This window comes from Acanthochromis polyacanthus, chromosome 18 (assembly GCF_021347895.1).
Source record: "Acanthochromis polyacanthus isolate Apoly-LR-REF ecotype Palm Island chromosome 18, KAUST_Apoly_ChrSc, whole genome shotgun sequence".
Lineage (NCBI taxonomy): Eukaryota > Metazoa > Chordata > Actinopteri > Pomacentridae > Acanthochromis > Acanthochromis polyacanthus.
The window spans coordinates 25,683,339-25,707,435 of NC_067130.1; the positions used below are offsets into that span (position 1 = coordinate 25,683,339).

Sequence of the window (24,097 nt, forward strand, 5' to 3'; positions counted from 1 at the left end):
AAATAACGCCGTGAAACTTTTGCAGTTGACTACCTATTGAGGGATTTATTGTACAACAGAATTTCTGACAGTTTCCCACTGGTTTGCAGTAACTATTGTGAATAATGTGATTTCAGTCGGCATTTGAATAACTGTCCACTGTATTGGATTCCGGCATGAAAGGACAAAATGATAATAAAGGTAATACGCACAAAATAACTCAAACAAAATGTAAAAATAAACAATTATTACGAAAATTTTACATCACTTCAAACTCTAACCTCCCGGACAACATCTTCATAAAAGGGTTTTGAGAGTTACAACTGAAAGGTTTTGTGGAAATGTCATTTACAAACATGCTTCACCTTTACTTGGATATTGTGTTCCACATGGCAGTTTCAGTGTGATGTTGAATGAATTGCTAACTTATAATAAAGAAAATGTACGAAAGTATGGCTGGTTTTCAGGCTCGAAAAACCAACTTTAGCCCTGAAAGCACTGGCTTTAAAAAAAAATTCTAAAGCTGGAGGTGTTGGAATAATCTTGAGACATAGAAGGAAGACTTACCAAGATAAGGAATGCAGGGCACCATCTTCAGGGAACGGATGTATTCTCTCATGCGGGTGTAGTTCTCTTCCTTGGATGTCAGATAGTTTAGCTTCTCAAATGTAGCCTTGTCTTTTCGACTGATTAACTACAAGAACAGAAGAAACAATCACATGGTTGATTTCTCCTTTTTACCTGAGCAGGAACTCTGTTACATCACAGGTATCTTACCTGAACTAAATTACAGTGTACTTTACAATGTATTCTGAAACACTTAACTGCTATTTTAAAATTAACAGCTGGAGCTAGAGGATTATGTATGACTGGAAATACTCAATACTTTTTTTTAGGTGTCTTTTTCTGTATGTATGCAGAACACTGCTGCAGCCAGCTCATTAGGTACAGTTTATTTATACTGAGTTAGAGGACACTGGCAGTATATCATCCTGACGTGACTCAGACAAATTTGGTAATGTCTAGTTTGTTTTCCTGTTAAATTGTGACCAAATAATTATGGTCAGACACAAAGTCGGTGACTTGGGAGAGTGGTAATAGTTTCCATCAATTGTACAGGAACCAAAAGGAAGAAAAAAAAAAGAGAAAAAAAGGTGCTGGTGGATGTAGGTACTGTAAGAAATGCCAAATATAAATTAAAAATGGTGACATCACTCCATATTGATAAATATAAAGCTTATTATACCTCAGTAGACCTCTGAGAATTATACAAATTTATGATGTAGAAAACACATAGAAGCTTGTGGTCCCATCTACAAGCAACTTAGGTCTCTTTCAGACATGCATTCATTTTTTTTTTTTTAACTCTGATGGCAAACTGTCGGTTTCAAGTCTGAACATGCATCCTGTTCACTTTTGTGAAAAAACTTTACCAGCAACCTTACTTGGTCGAACCAAGTAATATTTCACTTTCAGCACAATACAAGTCTGAACTGTACTATCACAATAACAGACAGGCTGGTAACTACATTAAATTCTTTGAATTATAAATCATTCAAGAGAGAACATAGAGAAGTTCAGTCTGTTCAGGATCTGTTGGCAGTTCACACTGTGTAGGTCTACTTGTCTTTACATCAGACAAGTAAGCTGCCACAGTTTAGTTGCCTCTAGTTGTTAAGGACTATTCTCTTCATTTATGACATACTTTGGCATTGGACAGGAGCAGGATCAATATTACCAATGAGCATCTCAAAAAAAGAGAGGTGCACACATTTACGCACAGAGCAACAGCAATTACTACATTGATTTGATACACTTACAAACTATCCCTCATTTGAAGGAAGGATCGATCAAGCTCTAATAGCACGGCACAATGTGTACTTTTTAAAATTTATATAGGATGTCTGAGGTCAGCAATCGCCAAACATTCCCTGCTTCTGCTTCCTTCTAGCTTTTTAAAGGACAGGATTCACAGGACTGTTTTTCTTTTTCTCCAACAAATCTAAACTTAAAGTTTTTGGTAGACCAAAATGAGTGATGTGAAGATATTATGGAGTTTGAGATGCTATACCAGTAATTCAATTTTTGGTGTTGACATGTACATGAAACAATCGCACAGCAATAGGTGGAATACTTTCCTGCAAAGTTAATCAAGTCAGCAGCTGGTTAAAAATAAGGTGTAAAAACCTTTGAAAACATATGTGTCCTGTGAGAGACATGGTATGTAAGAATTAATAATTTAAACACCCTGGAAAAAAGACACCAAAAGCCACAGATTACCACTCATATACAACAAAAAGAGACCAGTTTGTGGTTGAGAAAAGTCATTTCAAGTAGGCAGCCAAGCACCACATGCTTTCTCTATTATCTCTGGAAGGATACTCATACAAATCTATAAAGAAATATCTACTAAGAGCTGATCCACCTAAAAATGCCAAACAAGTTTTCTGATCTGTTCAGCAGAATCCTTTGAAGAGCAAAGATAGAGCTTTCTGAAATCCATCATCACTCTAAAATTATATAATATTATATACAAGATAATTTCCTGGCTGGAAAGTTTCAAATAGAAGTAATGATTTAAAAACCAAGCTTTGCTCAGAAAAATCCCATAGATGTGTTTAAATGTCTTTTACTTGACCAAAATTCCACATGGATCACACCAAAGTATCACTCCCAATTCAAGATCAGGCTCAGTTATCTTAACATGCCATTTATTAAGAAGCTGTCAGGCTGCACCAATGTTCAAAATCCATTAAGGCAATATCATTATAAAATAGAAATACTTTATTGATGCCAAATGGGAAATTCCAGACAGACTGACACATTTCAACCACCAAAAGCAGTCCCACCAATAAGAACAACTGAAAAGCAAATGTCTAAATATGCCAACAATACTCTTACAAAAACAAACAAAAACCCAGCTCAAATATATAGGACCTATACTCTGGAACTGTACACCAAGTGTGTCTACTCAGGCATGAGGTACCAGTTCTGTTAGACTTCTGAATTATTCTTTTATTGTGTCTGTGCATGTCAACATCAAATCACTAATTCAAACATGTGGAACGTCTGCTGACACATAGAAAGATGAACATGACCACTGTCTCCTCATCACTTAATTTTTTTCTTTTGCTATAAAAATATCTGACTTGGTCGTCGACTTGGTCATCCACTTGAAAAAGTACATTGAAGTTATATCTTACTGCCCAGGTTTTGCTGAGTCTGAAGATGGGAGCACTCTGCAGAGCAGACACCACTGACACCAAAGAATGAAGGTTGTTCAACTCCAACAGTTTCTGGAAACAAACAGATTTTTATGAACATCAACACAGTACAATATTACTTCAGGTCTTAAATACTGTACTTCACAGTCTATTGAGATGTTTAATATGTGATTAATGTGAATGTGAATAATTTCACATCTCAATGAATCAGTTAATAAATAAAGAAATGTGTGTGTACCGTGTCTGTCTTATTCCTCTTTGCTTTGTTGTTAAAAAAAAACAAATAAGCACAGTGAACCACAATGCTGCACTGACTGACATGGTTCATGAACACATACTAGCTTGAGCGTCGTTGTAAGAACAACACTATTATCATCATTGTTACTGTTATTAATGATTGCTGAAAAACAGATAACTCATGAATCTGAAATCTCAGATTTACTAATGTAGGATAATTGTTGTACTCTAAAACGAGGTGCACCCATCATAAATTCACACTATCAATGCCATTATCTGCTATTAGGTGTCTCAGGAACAGAATTTGTTAATACATACACAATTCGAGAGTGCCTGATTTCACTAATGAATATCCAAATTATCTTTTATTTCTTTCCTTACTGTTCACACAGAACCTCCAGTATACAGAATGTTTGCTTCTTGGTACTCTTTACAAACCCTCTGTAATAGCCGAGGTCCATGTAAATAACTGCTAAGTAATTCCATATGGTGATATATTCTAGGTTTGTAAACAGTTAAAGTCACATATATAAAGTGAGCTTCATTTTCAGTGGTTAGTATCAGAAATTCACCAAGAACATTATGTCTTTGTCCCACTTTTCCTTTCCACCCCACACTCTGACCTCAGGAAAAACTCCTCCTGCTAATGTTTCCTCATTGGAACACAACAGAAAAATACCTGTTTGTTTCTGCTTTTTCCACTGATACTCGTATAATGTAAGACGATACCTGTGCAGCTCATGCATGCTACACACTATAGTGGATTTCTATTGAAATTGCTTTCCTAGGTAGTTGGCAGTGTGCCATGAAATCAAAATCTAAACATTAACTACTGAGTAGCTGCTGGCTTCCATTTGTGAACCCATATCTGTCACATGATACATTTCCTTATTCTATTAAAAATCATCACAACAATGGAGATTAACAGCATGTTTTTAATCATTTGAAAACATATTCGTGTTTGAGTTTTTAGAAAGTAACATAATATTTTAAAAACATACTTTCCAACCACTGATCAAGGAAATTGCTCGTTAGATCCAGTATGAATTAGTTATAGTGTTAACAGAGGGAGAAGGACATTTCTAATAACAACTACTATAATATAATACAAATGGTGTTTTAAACTGATAGCAACTTGGGCTGGACAATAAATCGCCAGTTTTGACAAAACATAGACAATCATTCAGAAATCCCACTGGATGTGTGTTAAATGAGAACAGAAAAAAAATCTGACAGTGGCAACAAGGATGATTTGTAAACTATTTGAAATGATTCAATATGTGTTCAGATGTATTAAGAGGTAAGCACTTATTGTGTAGTTTGAACTCACCTTTGCTATTTTGACAAAATGGCTCAGTATTTCTGCTCGGATTTTCAGTGTCTGCGCAGTTAAAATTTCTCTCACCAGCCAAAAGCTCACCTGAAACAGGAAAAACACGCGCACACACATATACATGTAAATCTGGGTGGTCTTACCATATTTATTATTATTGCTCTTTAATAAAGATATTGATCTTAAGGTAAATATTAAGTACTAAACTACTGGCTATCCTCACTTACGTCTGTGGTATGAGGGAAATCATTGAAAATAACTCTAATGGTATCCTCAAGAATTGAGACAACTGTGTTTGAAGGTTCACTGGACGAGAAAGTCAGTGAAGTTGTAAACAGAGTTTGATGTGTAAAATTGCTAGAGTGCCTCTTCATGCCTACATTCTATTGTGTATTATCAAAGTGGGACTCCGAAAAATTTTCAGTGCCTTTCCAGGTTTAAGGAGCACTACTGCATACGTTGAAAAAAGCAGTGTGAAGGTTTTCATGTCACCAGAGGAAGCTATGTGAGGTCATTTGATACAGCGTGCATTATGACTTCTAGTTTGATACATTCAAAGATCTGCTGGCCTGAAATTCAAAGAAATTAGCTCAACAGGCTTACAGGCTTCAGACATTTCTTTGATTCCAGGCTTCAATCTCTGACCACCTTCAGGGGTTGCATTTTGTTGTGGGTAATGTACAGAACACAACAGATGTGAGAACACCCATGTAAAATATTGTTTTAAAGTCAAATAACTCACAATTGCATCACAAAATAGTGGATCCACTTGGAAGAAATTGCAGAAGGAACTGAAATAATCTTTAAGAAACAAGTATGAAAAAGAACACTGCAAGATCAGTGACCAAAAATTAGTGGCAACACAGGGTCATGATGAGCCATCATCCAAGTAATCAGAGTTGCAGTGGTCTTCCTACCAAAATGACCACATGGAAAGTGTGCTGTTTGCACATTTTTAAAACAAATGGACAGTTTCTTCAAACTAGGGATAGGATTTACCTATTTAAAGTACATTTTCTGTGACAGCTGAGACAGTGTGAAAGACATTATACAACGTTAAACTCTATGGACTGTGTCCAAGAAAAACTCCCTTGCTAGCTGTTCAGCACAAAACTGCAAAATGAAACTTTCCTAAAGAACATGAAAAGAACAGTCAGTTGAGACAAAAATGCAGCTCTTTGGACAAAAGGATGTGATTTTCATTTGGTGAAAGAAGAGAGGCATTCAATCCCAAGGGCACCATCCCCACAGTAAAGCATGGTGGTGAGAATCTGTGGAGTTTTTCAGTTAATGGGTCAGCTAACCTTGTCAAAGTAAACAGCATTACAAAAGAGGATGACAACAGCAAGATTGTGTAGAAAAATATAGCCTCAAAAGCACAACAAACAAACCCAACTTGGCATGAAATCTACCCTTGGATATAGAGAATTTGGAATTTTGTTTGCAAATCCAAATGCATGGTTTACAAATCTGTGAGAAAAATCATTGATTATAAATCCAAGAGCACAGTTTCTAAATTGAGACTAGAGACTTAGACATGGTTCGTTTGTTCGCCTCAGTTCAGTCTAGTGGGGCTCAATACATGTCAAGTGGTCTCATTTGTAAAGTGTGACTATTTAAGAAGGAAAAATAACAAAACAATTTTTAAAAATGCTGTAAAATTCCTGCAAGGCGTACCTGATTGAACCTACGTGTGAATGCAACCACATTGGGGGCCAAACTGTGTTTCTCCTTCCCATTCCATCCACAGCTGGCCAGCTCCTGCCAATGCAAAAAAAAAAAAAATTAAAAAAAAAAAATCACATAAACCAACAGCTTATATGCAATAATCATCATTGTCATCAGGGGTATGGTGGCTACAGATCCATGTATGAAGCCTAAACTGATGACTTATGACACTTCATATTTGGACTAAAGCCTAAGACAGTTTTGTGTTAACAACAATATAAATGCCTTTGATTAAGCACACACTGATGAAAAACACCTTACCTATTGCACGTCTTTCCAGCTAGGACTGTTGACTTACAGAAGCAGGAAAGAGTACAAATGCCTATTGGAGTTTTAGTGACAAGCCATAAGGAGGTAGTTTATCAGTGTCAGATTGTTAATTAAAAACTTTACAATTAAATGAATAAAATGATAGTTCAAGAATGAAAGAAAGGGAACAATCTGCAGCTTTAAAAAAAACATAGCCATTCTGGAGTTTGTGCTTCACCTCCCAACAAAGAACAGGAGAACCCAATGAGTAACAGAAGGACGGAGCACTCGGTTTGCCATACAGCACATACAAGCAAATGCAGTTAGCATAATGTCTACTCCAGGCAGCTATTTTCTGTGTTTATCTTTAGTAAAATTGAAGACAAGCATTTCAAATGAATCACATAAAGATCTGTGTTCTTTGAACAGCTGCAGGAAACTATCGCTTATTGCCATTCCCTCTGATCTTAACAATGATGGCGAAGAGTGCATAGTTAGCAAAACACTTCCAATCACAATAGCGACATTCATGGGAAACATGCTAGGTTCAAATAAACAAAAATTCTCCTCTATTATAAAATTGTCACTTGGAACCCTTAACCCTCCTGTCGTCCTGTGGGTCAAATTGACCCGTTTTAAAGTTTTAAAAATGTGGAAAAAATATATATAATTTCACAGTGAAAACTTCCACATTTTCAAAATTTTTTAAAGAAATTTTTGAACATTTTTTGGTGGAAAAAACAAATAAAAAATGTTTAAGAACCTTCAGAAAAAAAAATCAACCAAAATCCAGTGAGTTTCGCTGTCAAATTTGGGGATTTTTTTATTTAAAAAAAAAAAAAAAACTTTTGAGGGAAACTTTTCAGGAATTTTCTTCCTGAAGATTTTGCAAATTTTTATAAATTAGGGGAAAATTTTTCTGAACTTTTCGACTTTTTTCAGACAAGGCAACAACATTTTTTGGTAAGGACAACATGAGGGTTAGTGCTATTTACAGTTGAGGGACTCCTAAAGCTACATATGATACTAGTCTTTACAGATAGACCAATTATTGGCCTGGCTGATTAACATGGTTGACATTTGACATTTTTCAGATTATCAGTATCGGTACTTTATACACTACTTCAGGTACGATGCAGCCATATCTCTATGTCTGTAGTCACTCTGTGTTCTCAGAAACATCTCTAAAGCAGAGACTGCAAAACCTCAACAAGAAACACAAGCTGTTGCCACAAATCCAGATATTAGCTGCTCGTACAATAGCTAATGATATGCTAACGGATAGCAGCTAAGCTAGAAGGGACAGAGTCTAGCAAACAACAACCAGTAATGCTTTAACATATGGACCTTAGTGGTCAATAAACGTGAAAAACCATTAAAGGATTAAGAAAATAGAGAAGAACAGCAGACATCACTGCAGGAGAAAAACTGATCCTTGTCAGTCGAATTCACTTAAACAGAGGAGAGCATCCTAATTTAATCACTCCTATTTCTATTGTACATATTCAGTTAAAGTCATCCTTATTAACGAAGGAGCCTAGTTATAAATGAAAGGTTCCCTGCTATCACATGCTTGTAAAACATCACATTTAATGTATATTGGTTCCAAATATCTGTCACCGGCCTTTCTTGATGACCAATAATCGGCAATGATGGTGAAAACCCATATTGGTCTTTCTCTTCAAGTCTCATAAAGCCAGAAAACTCTGCTCTGCAGAAACTGGAATTCATTATCATTCTGCTATTAAGAAGTTGGTTGATCTATGAATTACTGTGAAATACTGTATTTTTAATTAATTAAATTATAACCAACTAAAAAAAAAAAAAACAACAGTCGGGCTAATAAAAATTTGGACCTTGGAATAATTTTCTGCATTTTGGTTCTGTACACCATCACAATGGATTTAAATTGAAACAACCAAGGTGTGCTTTATGTGCAAATTTTCAGCTTTAATTTGAGAACATGTACATCCAGCTCAGGTGAACGGTGTATGAATTATAACACATTTTAGATGCGCCCTCCACCTTTTTAAGGGACCAAAAGTAATTGGACAATTGGTTGCTGAACTGTTCCATGGCCAGGTGTGTGTGTGTTGTTCCCTTATGATTTCATTTAGCTCTAAAGTTCATTTCGAATGTGGTATTTGCATTTGGAATCTGGTAAGGTCAACATTTAATATGAAGTCCATGGAGCTATCACAATCAGTGAAACAAGCTGTCATTAGACAGCAATACCAAAATAAACTCATTAGAGTGACAGCAAAAACACTAGTTGTGGCCAAATCAACTGTTTGGTACATTCTTGAAAAGAAAGAACGCACTGGTGGATGACAGAAGCATCCTTTCTCTGGTCAAGAAAAACCCCTTCACAACAGTTGGCCATATCAAGAATGCTCTCCAGGAGGTAAGTGTATCTGTGTCAAAGTCAACAATCACCAGAGTGAATACAGAAGGTTCACCACAAGGTGTAAATCATTGATGAGCCTCAGAAACAGGAAGGCCAGATTAGAGTTTGTCAAAAAGCATCTGTACAGTTCTGGAACAACATCTTATGGACAAGACAAAGATAAAGATCAACTTGTACCAGAATGAAGTGAAAGAAGAGTCTGGAGAAGTGCAGGAACTGCTCAAGATCCAAAGCATACCACCTCATCAATGAAGCATGGTGGGGGTAGTGTCATGGCGTGGGCATGTATGGCTGTCAGTGGAACTGGTTTTCAATATTTATACATGATTTGACTGCTGACAAAAGCAGCAGGATGAATTCTCAAGTGTTTCAGGCAACATTAAAATTAGACAAATGCTTAAGAACTCATTTGACGGCTCTTCACAGTGCAGATGGACAGTGACCTGAAGCCTACTGCGAGAGCAACCAAAGAGTTTGTTAAGGCAAAGAAGGGAAATGTTCTGCAATGGCCAAGTCAATCACCTGACCCGAATCTAATTAAGCATGCATGTTACTTGCTGAAGACAAAATTGAAGGGAAAATGCCCCAATAACAAGCAGGAACTGAAGACGGCAATAGTAGAGACCAATCAGAGCATCACCAGAGACCAAACCCAGCATCTGATGATGTCTGTGGTTTCCATACTTTAGGCCGTCATTGACTGCCAAGGATTTGCAACCAAACATTAAAAATGACAATTTGATTTATGATTATTTTAGTTTGCCCAATTACTTTCAGTCCATTAAAAAAGGTGGAGGGCACATATTAAATGTGGTGTAATTCCTACATCGTTCCCCTGATTTGGATGTAAATACCAAGAAATTAAAGCTGAAAGTATCCAGTTAAAGCACAACGTGATTGTTTCATTTCAAATCCACTGCAGTGGTACACAGAGCTGAAATGCAGAAAATGGTGTCAGTGACCAAATACTATGGACCTGACTGTACATTAGCCTAATTTACCATTCAACTCAATTATACAAATATTCAGAGATTGTTTGAAAAGATCAATAAAATATGATTTTTTTAAGGGTTACACAAAGCTGGAATCTAATATGAAAATGCAGTGTTCAAAAAAAAATTCCTGAGTTATGACTGGAAAGAATATTTTGGAGATGGTTCACTTCATACATGGATGTTTCTTACCTCTGGCTGTATCGCTTTAAAGACTGGTGCATCCATCAGCGTGATTTGGCTCTGAAGTAAGAACAAAGATCCACAATGCCTTTCAGTATGCAGGAGACAAAGCAGTGGTATATCGTCATACTGTACCTAACATGGAACATTATGAAATAAAGACATGCATTCATTGTGGTTTTATCTGGAAATAATCTGAGGAGCAACTGCTAAGAATCTCTGCATTCAGTGACACCACAACCTAGGTGCTCATTTACTCATGCTTTCAATGCTAGTGGTAACAGTTCTGCCTGAATGTTGAAGTGTATGTAAAAGTGATTTAAATTGCAATTTAAGGCACTTCTCTATTGGTCATTAAACTCTGGCTTCAAGTAAACTGACTTTCCTTTCAAAGCTGATATATTTCATGGCAGTGCTTCTTTTGGCTTTGCAAGGTGGGAGAGCAACAGTAAGGACATTTATTCACAACGTGACTAGGTAGTCATTAGGGAGAATCTGATTTCAAAAGTAAGGTTACTTCTCTAGCATTTTCATTTCTGGTCTGCTTTTCCTCTCAAAGTAAGCTATTTTTTTCTTGCTTGAATTTGAAAGTTTGGTTTGGATCATTTTCCTGGCTCCCTCCAAACTATGATGAAATAGGCAAGAACCTAAAGTCGGCTGTGTATGTGGCCTCTCCATTCTCATCTGAACTCCTTACTCAACAGCAACAGAAGGAAGGCTCTAGCAGAATTTGAACATATATTTACTCTGTGTAGATTAATTTACAGGAGAGTGCAAATGAATGTTCAACCTCAGGTTTATTAACATGAACATAGAGCTCACACAGGGAGAATGTGTTGATATATCCATTACCATTGAATACACACCGAGATCACGTTATGCATATCTTGTGAGACTTACCAAGTATGGCAACATTCCAGAACCAAAATAGTAATAATTATGCAGCTGTCTACATCCCTCTTTTTTAGATTTCGTCTTTAACCCTCAAGCGACCGAGTGGGGTCATTTATGACCCCAGCTATATAATTATATTTGCCGTTTTTTTATCTTTTATCTGAAAAATGTTTCCTACCATGAATTTGTCAATCTACTTGTCCTACAGCTGCTCATAGTTTTTTGTAGAGATCGGCCAACTGGTGTGACAAGGATAATGGAAACTTGTCTGGGGTCACTTATGACCCCAGAAAGATGTATAGGTTTTTCACTATTGTAGGCCTTACTTTTATTTATTTATTTTTACCTCTAATAGCTACAGTGCCTTGTGAAAGTATTCGGCCCCCTTCAACTTTTCAACCTTTCGCCACATTTCAGGCTTCAAACATAAAGATATAAAATTTTAATTTTTTGTCAAGAATCAACAACAAGTGGGACACAATCATGAAGTGGAACGAAATTTAATGGATATTTTAAACTTTTTTAACAAATAAAAACCTGAAGAGGGGGGCGTGCAATATTATTCGGTCCCCTTGCATTAATACTTTGTAGCACCACCTTTTGCTGCAGTTACAGCTGCAAGTCACTTGGGGTATGTCTCTATCAGTTTTGCACATCGAGAGACTGAAATTCTTGCCCATTCTTCCTTGCAAAACAGCTCGAGCTCAGTGAGGTTGAATGGAGAGTGTTTGTGAACAGCAGTCTTCAGCTCTGCCCACAGATTCTCGATTGGATTCAGGTCTGGACTTTGACTTGGCCATTCTAACACCTGGATACGTTTATTTGTGAACCATTCCATTGTAGATTTGGCTTTATGTTTTGGATCATTGTCCTGTTGGAAGATAAATCTCCGTCCCAGTCTCAGGTCTTCTGCAGACTCCAACAGGTTTTCTTCCAGAATGCTCCTGTATTTGGCTCCATTCATCTTCCCATCAATTTTTACCATCTTCCCTGTCCCTGCTGAAGAAAAGCAGGCCCAAACCATGAGGCTGCCACCACCATGTTTGACAGTGGGGATGGTGTGTTCAGGGTGATAAGCTGTGTTGCTTTTACGCCAAACATATCGTTTTGCATTGCGGCCAAAAAGTTCGATTTTGGTTTCATCTGACCAGAGCACCTTCTTCCACATGTTTGGTGTGTCTCCCAGGTGGCTTGTGGCAAACTTTAAACGAGACTTTTTATGGATATCTTTGAGAAATGGCTTTCTTCTTGCCACTCTTCCATAAAGGCCAGATTTGTGCAGTGTACGACTGATTGTTGTCCTATGGACAGACTCTCCCACCTCAGCTGTAGATCTCTGCAGTTCATCCAGAGTGATCATGGGCCTCTTGGCTGCATCTCTGATCAGTCTTCTCCTTGTTCCAGGTGAAAGTTCAGAGGGACGGCCGGGTCTTGGTAGATTTGCAGTGGTCTGATACTCCTTCCATTTCAATATGATTGCTTGCACAGTGCTCCTTGAGATGTTTAAAGCTTGGGAAATCTTTTTGTATCCAAATCCGGCTTTAAACTTCTCCACAACAGTATCTCGGACCTGCCTGGTGCATTCCTTGGTCTTCATGATGCTCTCTGCACTTTAAACAGAACCCTGAGACTATCACAGAGCAGGTGCATTTATACGGAGACTTGATTACACACAGGTGGATTCTATTTATCATCATCAGTCATTTAGGACAACATTGGATCATTCAGAGATCCTCACTGAACTTCTGGAGTGAGTTTGCTGCACTGAAAGTAAAGGGGCCGAATAATATTGCACGCCCCACTTTTCAGGTTTTTATTTGTTAAAAAAGTATAAAATATCCAATAAATTTCCTTCCACTTCACGATTGTGTCCCAATTGTTGTTGATTCTTGACAAAAAAATAAAATTTTATATCTTTATGTTTGAAGCCTGAAATGTGGCGAAAGGTTGAAAAGTTCAAGGGGGCCGAATACTTTCGCAAGGCACTGTATATTTCAGTGTTTTGCAGTCCACTATAGCTGGTAGACCTACATTTTTAGCCACAGCTGCCCTAGGGCAGACTGACTGGCTGCCAATCCACTCCTACAACCCCTCTGACCACCACCAACATTACACAGCATACACAGTCATACACCAGTGTAAGTGGCAGCACTGGAGTTAAGGTGGGTAAAGTGTCTTGCATTGGACGAACGACTCTGCCACCTGAGCCACAGCCGCCCCTAATCTAAATACCTCTCTGAATGTTACATTGCACACATACAGACAAGATGTTTGTGTAGATTTTGTTTTTATGTACTTTTGATTTACTATTGAGGAAACAAAAGGAATAAAGTTTTAAAAGAAGTGGCAGACAAAGCGTGTCTAAATAAATGTTATTGCGTTCTTACAATGCATCATATTGTTCATATGGTTTTACTTTAGCTCTGAGTCAAAAATGATTAAAATCCATGAATAATAAAAGAAGGTTATTTTAAATCATTCATCTTAAAATGCAGTGGAGTGGAATAGGTAAGAGAGCACAAAAAGAGGCAATAAAGTAGACATATTCCTGTGTAAAATATAGTGGGGTCATAAATGACCCCAGTCGGTCATTTTAGACGCTAAAATAGCTTTGTCACTTGACGGTTAACCAAATAATACAAATATGACATAGCACAATTTCTGTAACAAAACAATGTCTAAGCTATTCCAGCTTGTACTCAAATGTTAAACAAAATACAATGCACTACCTAATACATAACCACATTCCGAAAATGATACACATTAACCTTTGTGTTCTGCAACCTTACCTTCTTATTCATTTTATGCCATATCTAATTGAGATAACTTGTATTTGTCTTAGAGACTCTAAGCCAAATACAAGGTAGCTGTGACACTTCACTGGGAGTCTTCACAGAGTTCATTTGCTTCTCTGTTTTTTCAGTGTATGTACAGTAAGTTCAATGTTTTCAGTCACCTGTGTATGCGTTTGCTCAGGTATTTGTTGACAGGTCATTTAGTCTGTATGATGGACTTGGAAAGCTGTGGCTCCATCACTGGCAGAACATGGCAGCAATTTCGTCTGTATTCTGCTCCATCAGTAGCCTAGCTGCGCTAGACAACCCACGGCAACGAATTTAATTCTCTGCCAGGGTGCGTTTAGTTACCCTCCAAAAGGCTCGAGGTTGGATGCTCCTAAAACTGGCCGGACGAATCACCATGAAGTGTAGAGTCAGAAGGCCGGCGTAACTGAGTGACGACAGAGGCGCGACGATTTTGAAAGAAACAACCGGAAACAACTAGCCTAGCCGCGCGAGACAACCCACGGCAACGAATTTAATTCTCTACCAGGGTTGAAAACAAAAACGACAACAGTCGTTGAGCTCCATTAGCACCGACTCTGAATAATCTTTCTGTTAACATGTTTGTAATATACTTGAGCTTCACCCATTGACTGTATAAATAAGGCTTCACCGAACTACCGCATCCTTTGATTTCCGGCGCTCTCGGAGCCTATTCGTTGCGCTGATTGGTTGTATACCTACCCAATTGCTGCAGAGTGATTTGATAGACAACCTTTTAGCCCGCCTCCCTCCCTGTCGAGCGTGCCTAGACCCTTGCATCTTCAGAGCATGGGTCTAGCGCGGCTAGGCTACTCCATCAGACTATCATGTATGAACGTGGTTCATTCCACTTTCTTTTGACAATGCCTATTTTCTCATGTCCTTTGACTGTTTAAAGTCTCACCACCTGGTTTGGTGTTAAAGGTGTAAGTGGCTTGCTGGATTTGTCATGGTAGCTTTTCTGAGTTTGCGCTTTTTTGTTAGTTGTGCTTTTACACCGTTTGTTTCTTTAGCTGCTGGTTTCAACAACTGCTTGCAGATAGGTGAAGTTGTCTGGGTCATTCTTGACAAAAGTCTTTGAGCAGGAGAACCTAGTATTTTGTCACGAGGCATGTTCCGGATATTTAACAGGTTCATGTAGAAGCCTTTTCCACCTCTCTTTGATGTTACCAACAGTCTCTTTGCATTTCACACGGCTCTCTCACTGAGGCCACTGGATTGCCGGTATTCTGGACTGCTAGTCACACCTATGAAAACCCATATTTTAGCAAACTCACGGAACGATTAACTTGTGTATTGAGTGCCATTGTCTGAGTACAACTTTTGTGGAATGCCATGCACCGAGAAGTGATGATTCAACTTTTCAATTACACACAGGGATGATAAGTTGCTGAGCTTGTCTGATTCAAACCAGCCCGGATACGAGTCAACAAGATAGTGATGTCTGTCCCATTCAAATATGTCTGCAGCAACAACAGACCAGCGTAAATCAGGCACTGTGTGTAGTTTGAGTGTTTCTTTTTGCTGGTGAGGTTTCAGACTGTTACAAACACTGCATGTCTGAATGTCAATTTCAACATCCTCATTTAATGACAGCCAGAACACACACTGTCTTGCCCGTGTTTTTGAAGATTCAACATCTGGATGTCCTTTGTATCTTGTCTTTAAAGCTGCTGTCCGGAGTTTCCGTTTGTTTTCAATTTATGTATCATTTTTTAACAAAGCTTAAATGTGTCAGTCTAGTTCGATACTATAATATAAAGTTAGTATAACGCGATATGAAAATTTATTCCTGAGCTCCGCCTTCCTCTCATAGACCCCCATGTTATTCCAAAAAGTGCCGGTCGCTGCCGACCAATCAAGTTCGAGCTTCAGCTTTGTCATGCTGTCAATCAACGGTTACGCGCACAGCAAGGAAGCCCATGCAGAGGTGGGCGAGCTACGCACTACGCAACCGCGCGCACATTTGTTTTGCTTGTGGAGGAGAGAGCACCAGGGATCAGCAATTTCCAGAAAAGTTACCAATCCCACGGCTTGTCAGGCCAAAAGACTGCAGGACGTTTTTTGGCTCGGGGTGCTCGCATCGCTTCCCGACCACGACCTCCATAGCCCGCCTGACGGCTTCGTTTAGATGCCGTGGTCAGGGTGCTCGCGTCGCTCCTCGACCACGGCTTCCATAGCCCGCCTGACGGCTTCGTTTAGATGCCCAACCTCTGGAGGAAGATGTTGGGGCGTCTGGGACATACTCTTCGTCAGAGGAGTCATGCAAGTCTGAACTCTAGATAGAAATAAATAAACAATGTAACACATATACACGCGTAAATGCACTAAGTTTGATAAACAACGTCATCGAGAGGGATACACGAGTGTAATCACGTATTGAAACTTTACTCGTTCGTCCTAGCAGATTCATGTTATTTTGGTATTAGGACAAGTTAGACTCAATACAGCATTCTAACGTAATTCCTTTATTATTTACTAAATGTACTAAATGTAGAAGAGGGGAAAACAGCAAAACAGGCAAGATGCTGCAGCACTCCGGGCACTCCTCTCATGTACTGCGCGCGTGCACAAATAAAGGGGCGAAATCAGAGGGAGGGACCAACAGTGTTTTGGGAGACGCTGCGATTCAAACTCCGGACAGCAGCCTTAAGTAGACTGAGTACAGAGATGTGGGAATAATGGCTCCGTTGCCTTTCATTATGACATTTTTATCAATAGTCAGTTCATCACAAAATCAAAAAAATGGTTTTACCACCTCTGGCACACTGCCAGGATAAAGCGAGTGAGTGTCTGAAGGGTAGTATCTGTAGCAGTGTGCTCACGGAGTTCCTCAATCCACTGAGGAGATATCAGTTATACTGCCATGACCTGAAAAACATTTTGTTCCTCCTTTTGAAGTATGATGTCCTGCCTTGGCGCACATGACAGAGTATCGGCCAAGTAAAGGTGTTTCCTTTTTTGTAGACTAGCGTTAGGTTGAATTTCTGTAGCCTGAACATCATGCACTGTAAGCGTGCTGGGATTGTGTGGAAAGCTTTGTTGTGGATTGTGACTAGTGGCCTGTCCCGATCACAACAGGTTTGCCATAGATGTAGCCATAAAACTTGTAGCAGGCAAAAACTACAGCCAGTAATTCTTTCACAATCTGTGCATATCTTACCTCCGTTTGTCCATGTGCATGACGCATATGCCACAGATTTGCCTTCTTGCAGACAGTCAGCACCTAAACCATGCTGGGATGCATAACAGGTAAGAGTCACAGGTTTTTGCACATCATAGTAATGTAGTACTGGTGGGCTTGTTACACGTGCTTTGAGCTTTTCAAATGCATTTGGTTGATATGGTCTCCAGCTCCACACCACATCGTTGTGTAGAAGCTGACACAGTGGTGTTGTTAGCTCACTTAAGTTAGGAATGAATTTGCCAAGTAGTTAACCATTCCTAGGAAACGCTGCAGAGCTGTCCATGTCCATAATCTTTATTGGATCTGCTTTTAATCCTTTGTCAGTGAACACATGTCCAACGTAGCTTACTTCCTTTAGTCTGAATTTGCATTTTCTGGGGTTGAGCCTGAGCTTCACCTGTCTGGCTCGCTCCAAAACCTTTTCCAGATTTTCATCATGTTCCTCAACTCCTTTCCCTCCAACGATGATGTCATCGACCACAATTGCACAAGGATATCCAGTGAATGTTTGCTCCATGGCTCTTTGAAAAACTTCAGAGGCAGTGTTTTATCCGAAGGGCATTCTTAGGAACTTAGATCTGCCGAGAGGTGTTGTGAACGCTGTGAGGAGAGATGAGGCATCATCCAATCTGATTATCAAAAGGAACGTTTTGCATCCAAAACCGAGAACACAGTCCTGCCATTTGAGCCGCTACTTCTTTAATGTTGCGCATAGGATGATGAGGACGCATTAGTGCATTGTTCAAGTCTTTCAGATCTATGCAGACGCGGACACTGTCAGTCTTTTTTGTGTGTGGCAACCATGTTGGAGACCCAATTCCGTAGGCTCGTTAACTGGTTCTATTATTCCTAGAGCTTCCATTTTTGGAGCTCTTGTTCATCTTTTTTCAGCATTGCCACAGGGATATGATGTGGTGGATTAACAACTGGTGTTACGTTGGGGTTGACTTTCATGCGGTAGATCACAGGGAGTGGGCCTACTTCATCTTTAAAGAGGTCTGCGTACTCTATAAATGCTCTTTGTGACAGATCTTGATTATAATCAGTCTATGTGGTATACTTCTTTGTTGAAGGTAACCAGCTTCATTTTTAGGCTGTCCTGTAGACCAAGTATTGACTGTACGTTTTCATTTACCACTTGGAATTGCACAGTGTATGGCTGCTCACCTAGTGTGCACTGTAGAGTTACTGTGCAGGTGGGCTCTATTATAGCTCGTCCAATCCTCCAAATGCAATTAGCTTAACTTGCTTGTGGGGCTTGCTTAGTTTCGCTTTCTTCATTACAGTCTTGTATGTAACTTGGGATATAACATTACATTTGGCTGCTGTGTCCACCTGTGCGCACATTCTCACGGCAAGTTTGTTTTCATAAATCACAACCTTTGCGTAGAAAGTGGCATATGCCACTTTCTAGCCCTGTTTTGTGCGTACGCAAGCTTTATAAATGAGGCCCCTGGTCTGCACAGTCTCTGAGGAGTCTGGAGCCGATGCCATCAGGACCTGTGGCTTTCCTGGTCTTGATCTTTTTTAGCTCACTTCTCACCTGATCAGCTATTATGAAGAGGCTGGGGGTGAGGAGGATGACAGGAGAGGGGGTGATGGTGGTGGGGGGTGAGACCAGGAGAGGTGATGGGGCTGTATGTGGAGTACAGAGGTGGTGGAGGATGGGGGGAGGAGGAGAGGTGCTGTTGGTGGTATAGAGCTGAGGTGTGAAGAAGGAGCTGGCTGGTCAGTGTTTTGATGAGACGGGGCAGGAGTGGGAGCAGAGTCAAACCTGTTAAAGAACAGATTCAGCTCATTGGCCCACTCCCTGTCTCCTGCTGCAGCTCCCCTCTCATGGCCTCCGCTGTAACCAGAGATGGATCTCAGGTCTCTCCAGACCTCCCTTGTGTTATTGTTCTTCAGGTGAGATTTCATCTTGGTCCTGTAGCTGGCCTTGTCCACCTTGATCTTCTTCTTTATCTCCTTCTGCACCCTCCTCAGCTCCTCTTTGTCCCCAGATCCAAAAACCCTCCTCTTCTCCTTCAGCAGGGCCTTCAGTTCTGGGGTCACCCAGGGTTTGCTGTTAGAGAAACACCGTACTTTCCTGGTTGGTACGATGTTCTCTGCACAGAAGTTAATGTAGTCTGTGATAGTGTCTGTCAGTGCATCGATGTCCTTCCTGTGTGGACCACACAGCACATCCCAGTCTGTGGTCTCAAAACAGTCCTGTAGCGCCTCAGTGGCCTCGTCAGACCACTTCTTCACGTACCTTATGGCGGGGGGTTGTTTCTTCACCATAGGTATGTAAATGGGCTGCAGCCTCACCAGGTTGTGATCTGAGCGGCCCAGTGGAGGGAGGGGGGAGGAGCTGTATGCATCTTTGATGTTTGCATACAGCAGGTCCAGGGTTTTACTGTCTCTAGTCTGGCAGGTCATGTACTGTGTGAACGTGGGGAGAGTGGCAGAGAGCGATGTATGATTAAAGTCTCCTGAGATGATAATAAGAGACTGAGGGTGAGATGTTTGCAGCTGGGACACTTCACTGTGGATGAGTTCACAGGCTGCAGCCGCATCAGCCGTGGGAGGGATGTACACAGTAACAGCTATTACATGTGCAAACTCCAGGGGCAGATAGAACGGACGCAGACTGACTGCCAGTAATTCTACATCCTTAGTGCAGAGCCGTTGTTTTACGCTAATTAGACTTTATTAATCTCACAAAGGAGAAATTTAACATTACAGGGCTCTTAGAAACAAAAACAAAAAACAAAAAAACAGGAGTGCAAAAGTCACGAAAGTGCAAGAACAAGATAATAAAAATATTGCACATAACAACTACACAGTAGTGTTATACAGTCTGATGGCAGTGGGGATGAAGGACCTGCGGTAGCGCTCCTTCTTGCACTGAGGGTGTCTGAGTCTTGCGCTAAAGGAGCTGCTCAGCTCCACTACAGTCCGGTGCAGTGGGTGGGAGCTGTTGTCCATGATGGATGAGAGCTTGGTCAACATCCTCCTCTCACCCACATCCATCACAGAGTCCAGTGGGCAGCCCAGGACAGAGCTGGCCCTCTTGGTCAGCTTGTTCAGTCTCTTCATGTCCCGCTCTGTGCTGCCCGGGGCCCAGCAGACGACAGCGTAGAGGAAAGCAGAGGCTACCACCGTGTCGTAGAAAGTCCTTAGTTGAGGTCTGCACACTCCGAAAGACCTCAGCCTCCTCAGAAGGTGGAGGCGACTCTGGCCCTTCTTGTACAGAGCATCGGTGTTGTGGGACCAGTCCAGTTTATTGTTGAGGTGAACACCCAGGTACTTGAAACTGTCCACTGTTTCAATGTCCTGCCCCTGGATGTTCACTGGTGGATGTGGGAGTGTCCTTCTCCTGAAGTCGACCACCATCTCCTTCGTCTTACTGGTGTTGAGGCACAGATGGTTGCCCTCACACCAGTCCACAAAGTCCATGATGACCGACCGATACTCCAGCTCGTTCCCCTCAGACACACGGCCCACAATGGCGGAGTCATCGGAGAACTTCTGGAGATGGCAGCTGTCCGTGTTGTAGGTGAAGTCCGAGGTGTAGATGGTGAAGAGGAAGGGCGAGAGGACGGTGCCCTGGGGCGCCCCCGTGCTGCAGACTACCACCTCTGACTCACAGCCGCGCAGCCGCACGTACTGTGGACGGTCAGTGAGGTAGTCAGTGGTCCAGGCAGCGAGATGTCCATCAACTCCCGCGTCCACCAGCTTCCCCCGCAGCAGCGCCGGCCTGATGGTGTTGAAGGCGCTGGAGAAGTCAAAGAACATGACTCTCACAGCGCTGCCGGCGCTCTCCAGGTGAGTGAGCGCTCGCTGCAGCAGGTAGATGACGGCGTCTTCTACCCCCATGTTGGGCCTGTAGGCAAACTGCAGCGGGTCCAGGTCGGAGCTCACCACTGAGCGGAGGTAGTGGAGGAGGAGCCTCTCCATGGTCTTCATGAGGTGGGAGGTGAGGGCGACAGGTCTGTAGTGGGCCAGTTCCTTGGCGTGAGCTGTTTTAGGGACTGGGACCACACAGGAGGTTTTCCACAGGACGGGGACCCGCTCCAGGCTGAGGCTCAGGTTGTAGAGGTGGCAGAGGACCTCACAGAGCTGGTCCGCGCAGGTCCTCAGCAGCCTGGGGCTGATGCCGTCTGGTCCAGCAGATTTCCTCTGCTTCAGTCGCCTCAGCTCTCTCCTCACCTGGTCCGGTGTGAAGGAGAGAGGGGAGTGAGGGGGGGAGTGAGGCGGGCTGCAGGCGGTGGGAGTAGTTCGTGTGGGTGAGTTGGGGGCCGGTGAAGGTGTCGCAGGAAGGGGAGGGTCTGCTGGGCTGGGGATGTGTGAAGAGGGGGGAGCAGGAACGGGGGCAGAGGGGGTGGGGGGAGAGTCAAATCTGTTAAAGTAACAGTTCAGCTCATCTGCCCTGCGTTGGTCTCCATCAGCTGTCCCTCTGGCACTCTGTCCATGTCCAGAAATGTTGTTAAGTCCTCTCCACACGTCCCGTTGTTCTGAACCAGCTTCTCCTCCAGCCTCTTCCCATAGTCCTTCTTGGCCCTTCTGATCCGCCACTGGAGCTCACGCTGCACTCTCTTCTGCTCCTCTCTGTCCCCTGAGATGAAAGCCCGTTTCTTCTGGTTCAGGAGGGCTTTGAGCTCAGGGGTGACCCAGGGGTGGTTGTTGGAGAAGCACCGTACCGTCCGAGTTGGCACAGTGCTGTCCACGCAGAAGTTGATGTAATCTGTGATGCAATGCGTGAGGCCATCGATGTCATCTCCATGAGGACTGTAGAGCACGCTCCAGTCTGTGGTCTGGAAACAGTCTCTGAGTCTCTCACTGGCCTCATCTGTCCATGCCTTCACAGTCCTCTTCTGCACAGGTCCTCTTCTCACCTTGGGTGTGTAGTGGGGGAGCAGATGAACCAGGTTGTGGTCCGAGCGGCCCAGTGGGGGGAGGGGGGCAGCGGTGTAGGCGCCTTTCACATTCACATACAGTAAGTCCAGTGTCTTGTCGCCCCGCGTGTGACACGTGACATACTGTGTGAAAGTTGGGAGAAAGGCAGAGAGGGAGGCGTGGTTGAAGTCTCCACTGATCAGGACGAGCGCCCGGGGATGGCGGCTCTGGGCTTCGCTCACGGCGCTGTGGAGTCTTTCACACGCTGTCCCTGCATGAGCTGATGGTGGGATGTACACGCAAAACACAATCACGTGCGAGAACTCCCTCGGTAGATAATACGGCCGCAGCGCCACCGTAAGCATCTCCAAGTCCCGCGTGCACAGCTGTTCCTTCACATGCACGTTTGCTGGGTTACACCACCGCTCATTCACGTACACAGCCAGTCCTCCCCCAGACTTTTTGCCGCTTCCCACCGCGTTCCGGTCCACGCGCGCGAGTGTAAAACCGTTCAGGGAAACCACAGAGTCCGGTGTATGTCCATTCAGCCACGTCTCCGTGAAACACATGAGGCTACACTCACGATGCTCCTTCAGCCGCGTCAGCGTGGCCAGCTCCTCTACCTTGTTGGTGATGGAGAGGACGTTCCCCATGATGATAGAGGGAAAGTAAGTCCTGCGCTTTCGCCGTCCTCCTCTGCAGCCTCTTCTTTTCCTCCGTATCTCCGCGGGGACATGGGGCCTCTCCGTGTAGAGAAAGGATGAGCTGCGGAGGCCGAGAAGGGTCTCACGTGCGTAGCGTCTTTGTTCCTCAGAGCGGCCGCCGCTGTGTCCAGAGGGCTCACCTGAAGCAAGTCCAAAAAGTGCAAAAAACAGCACAACTCTGAATAAAAGTGTGATAAAAGTGGGTTTCGTATATGCACGATTGCACAAAGCTTCACCCACTTTAAGGAAAAATAGGAAAAAGTGCCTATTTACAATAGAAAAAACGAAAAGTAAGAAAAAAGGGTTGAGAGCTCCCGTAACCAGCTGCTGCTCGCACAGCGCCATCTTAGCAGTAATGTGCCCAGCATTACACCATCTCTCATTCACATACATCGGCAGGCCCCCTCCCTTCCTCTTACCACTCTCCCTCACGTCCCGGTCCGCTCTGATGAGATGGAATCCATCCAGAGTTAGAAGTGAGTCCGGAATTAGCTCGTTAAGCCATGACTCGGTAAACATCATAAGGCTGCTCTCCCTATACTCCCACTGCAGCCTGGCCAGCACCGTCAGCTCATCCATTTTGTTTGGGAGAGACCTCACATTTCCCATTATCACAGATGGAATGGGCAGCTTGTAGCGTCTCCTCTTCTCCCGACGTTTCACTCCTGCCCGGCATCCTCTCCTCCTCCTGCGGAGCTCTGCTGGGATGTCTGGTCTCTCCCACGCCGGCGGTCTGGCCTGGCTCAGCGCCAACAGCTGTTCACGAGTGTAAATAATGGAGCCGTGGCTGAACGGGTCGCCAGATGAGAACTTTAAAAGTTCCGAAATAAGAAATAAGAAAAGTAGGGGAAGCGCCATTTGTACATCAATTGTTGCACTGTACAAATGCGGTGCACCCAAAAAAAACTACGAGAAATATCTAAAAACACCTAAAGTTAACAGGTGAGTGTGAGCTCAGTCTCTTTTAGCAGGGCTTGTTTGATGCTGTCGCTGCTAATCCCACAAACTAGTCGGTATCAAATAAGCTCATCTTATAATGCACCAAAGCTACATGTTTTTGCCAGGTTTCATAATGCACTAATGTATGCTTCAATTGTCTCTCCTGGTTTCTGGTACCTGATATTGAAGTTATGCCTTTCCATAATCACGTTAGTCTCTGGACAGTTCCCTGAATTTTCTTTTGAGACACTCTGGGTCCTCCCTGGACTCCGCTTGTGTGATTATCTCACCCTCACCCGAAATGACCAGGGGTGCGTAGGTGAAGGACCGCTCCCTTTCGA

General features: G+C 42.3%; 1 protein-coding gene across 2 annotated transcripts in view; it reads right to left on the reverse strand.

The window, feature by feature from the left end:
* Nucleotides 1–24,097, reverse strand: part of LOC110964377 (ras-specific guanine nucleotide-releasing factor RalGPS1) — a 106,305-nt gene that overhangs the window by 65,107 nt on the left and 17,101 nt on the right. For both annotated transcript variants that reach the window (XR_007937736.1, XM_051938899.1), the window contains exons 4-8: nucleotides 10,342–10,392; nucleotides 6,451–6,534; nucleotides 4,771–4,860; nucleotides 3,183–3,275; nucleotides 547–673 (exon numbers count right to left, since the gene is read on the reverse strand). Coding sequence is in view for 1 of the 2 variants with exons in the window: in XM_051938899.1 (XP_051794859.1) it covers nucleotides 547–673; nucleotides 3,183–3,275; nucleotides 4,771–4,860; nucleotides 6,451–6,534; nucleotides 10,342–10,392 (445 nt within the window). In the remaining variant the exon portion in view is untranslated. The remainder of the gene's footprint in view (nucleotides 1–546; nucleotides 674–3,182; nucleotides 3,276–4,770; nucleotides 4,861–6,450; nucleotides 6,535–10,341; nucleotides 10,393–24,097) is intronic.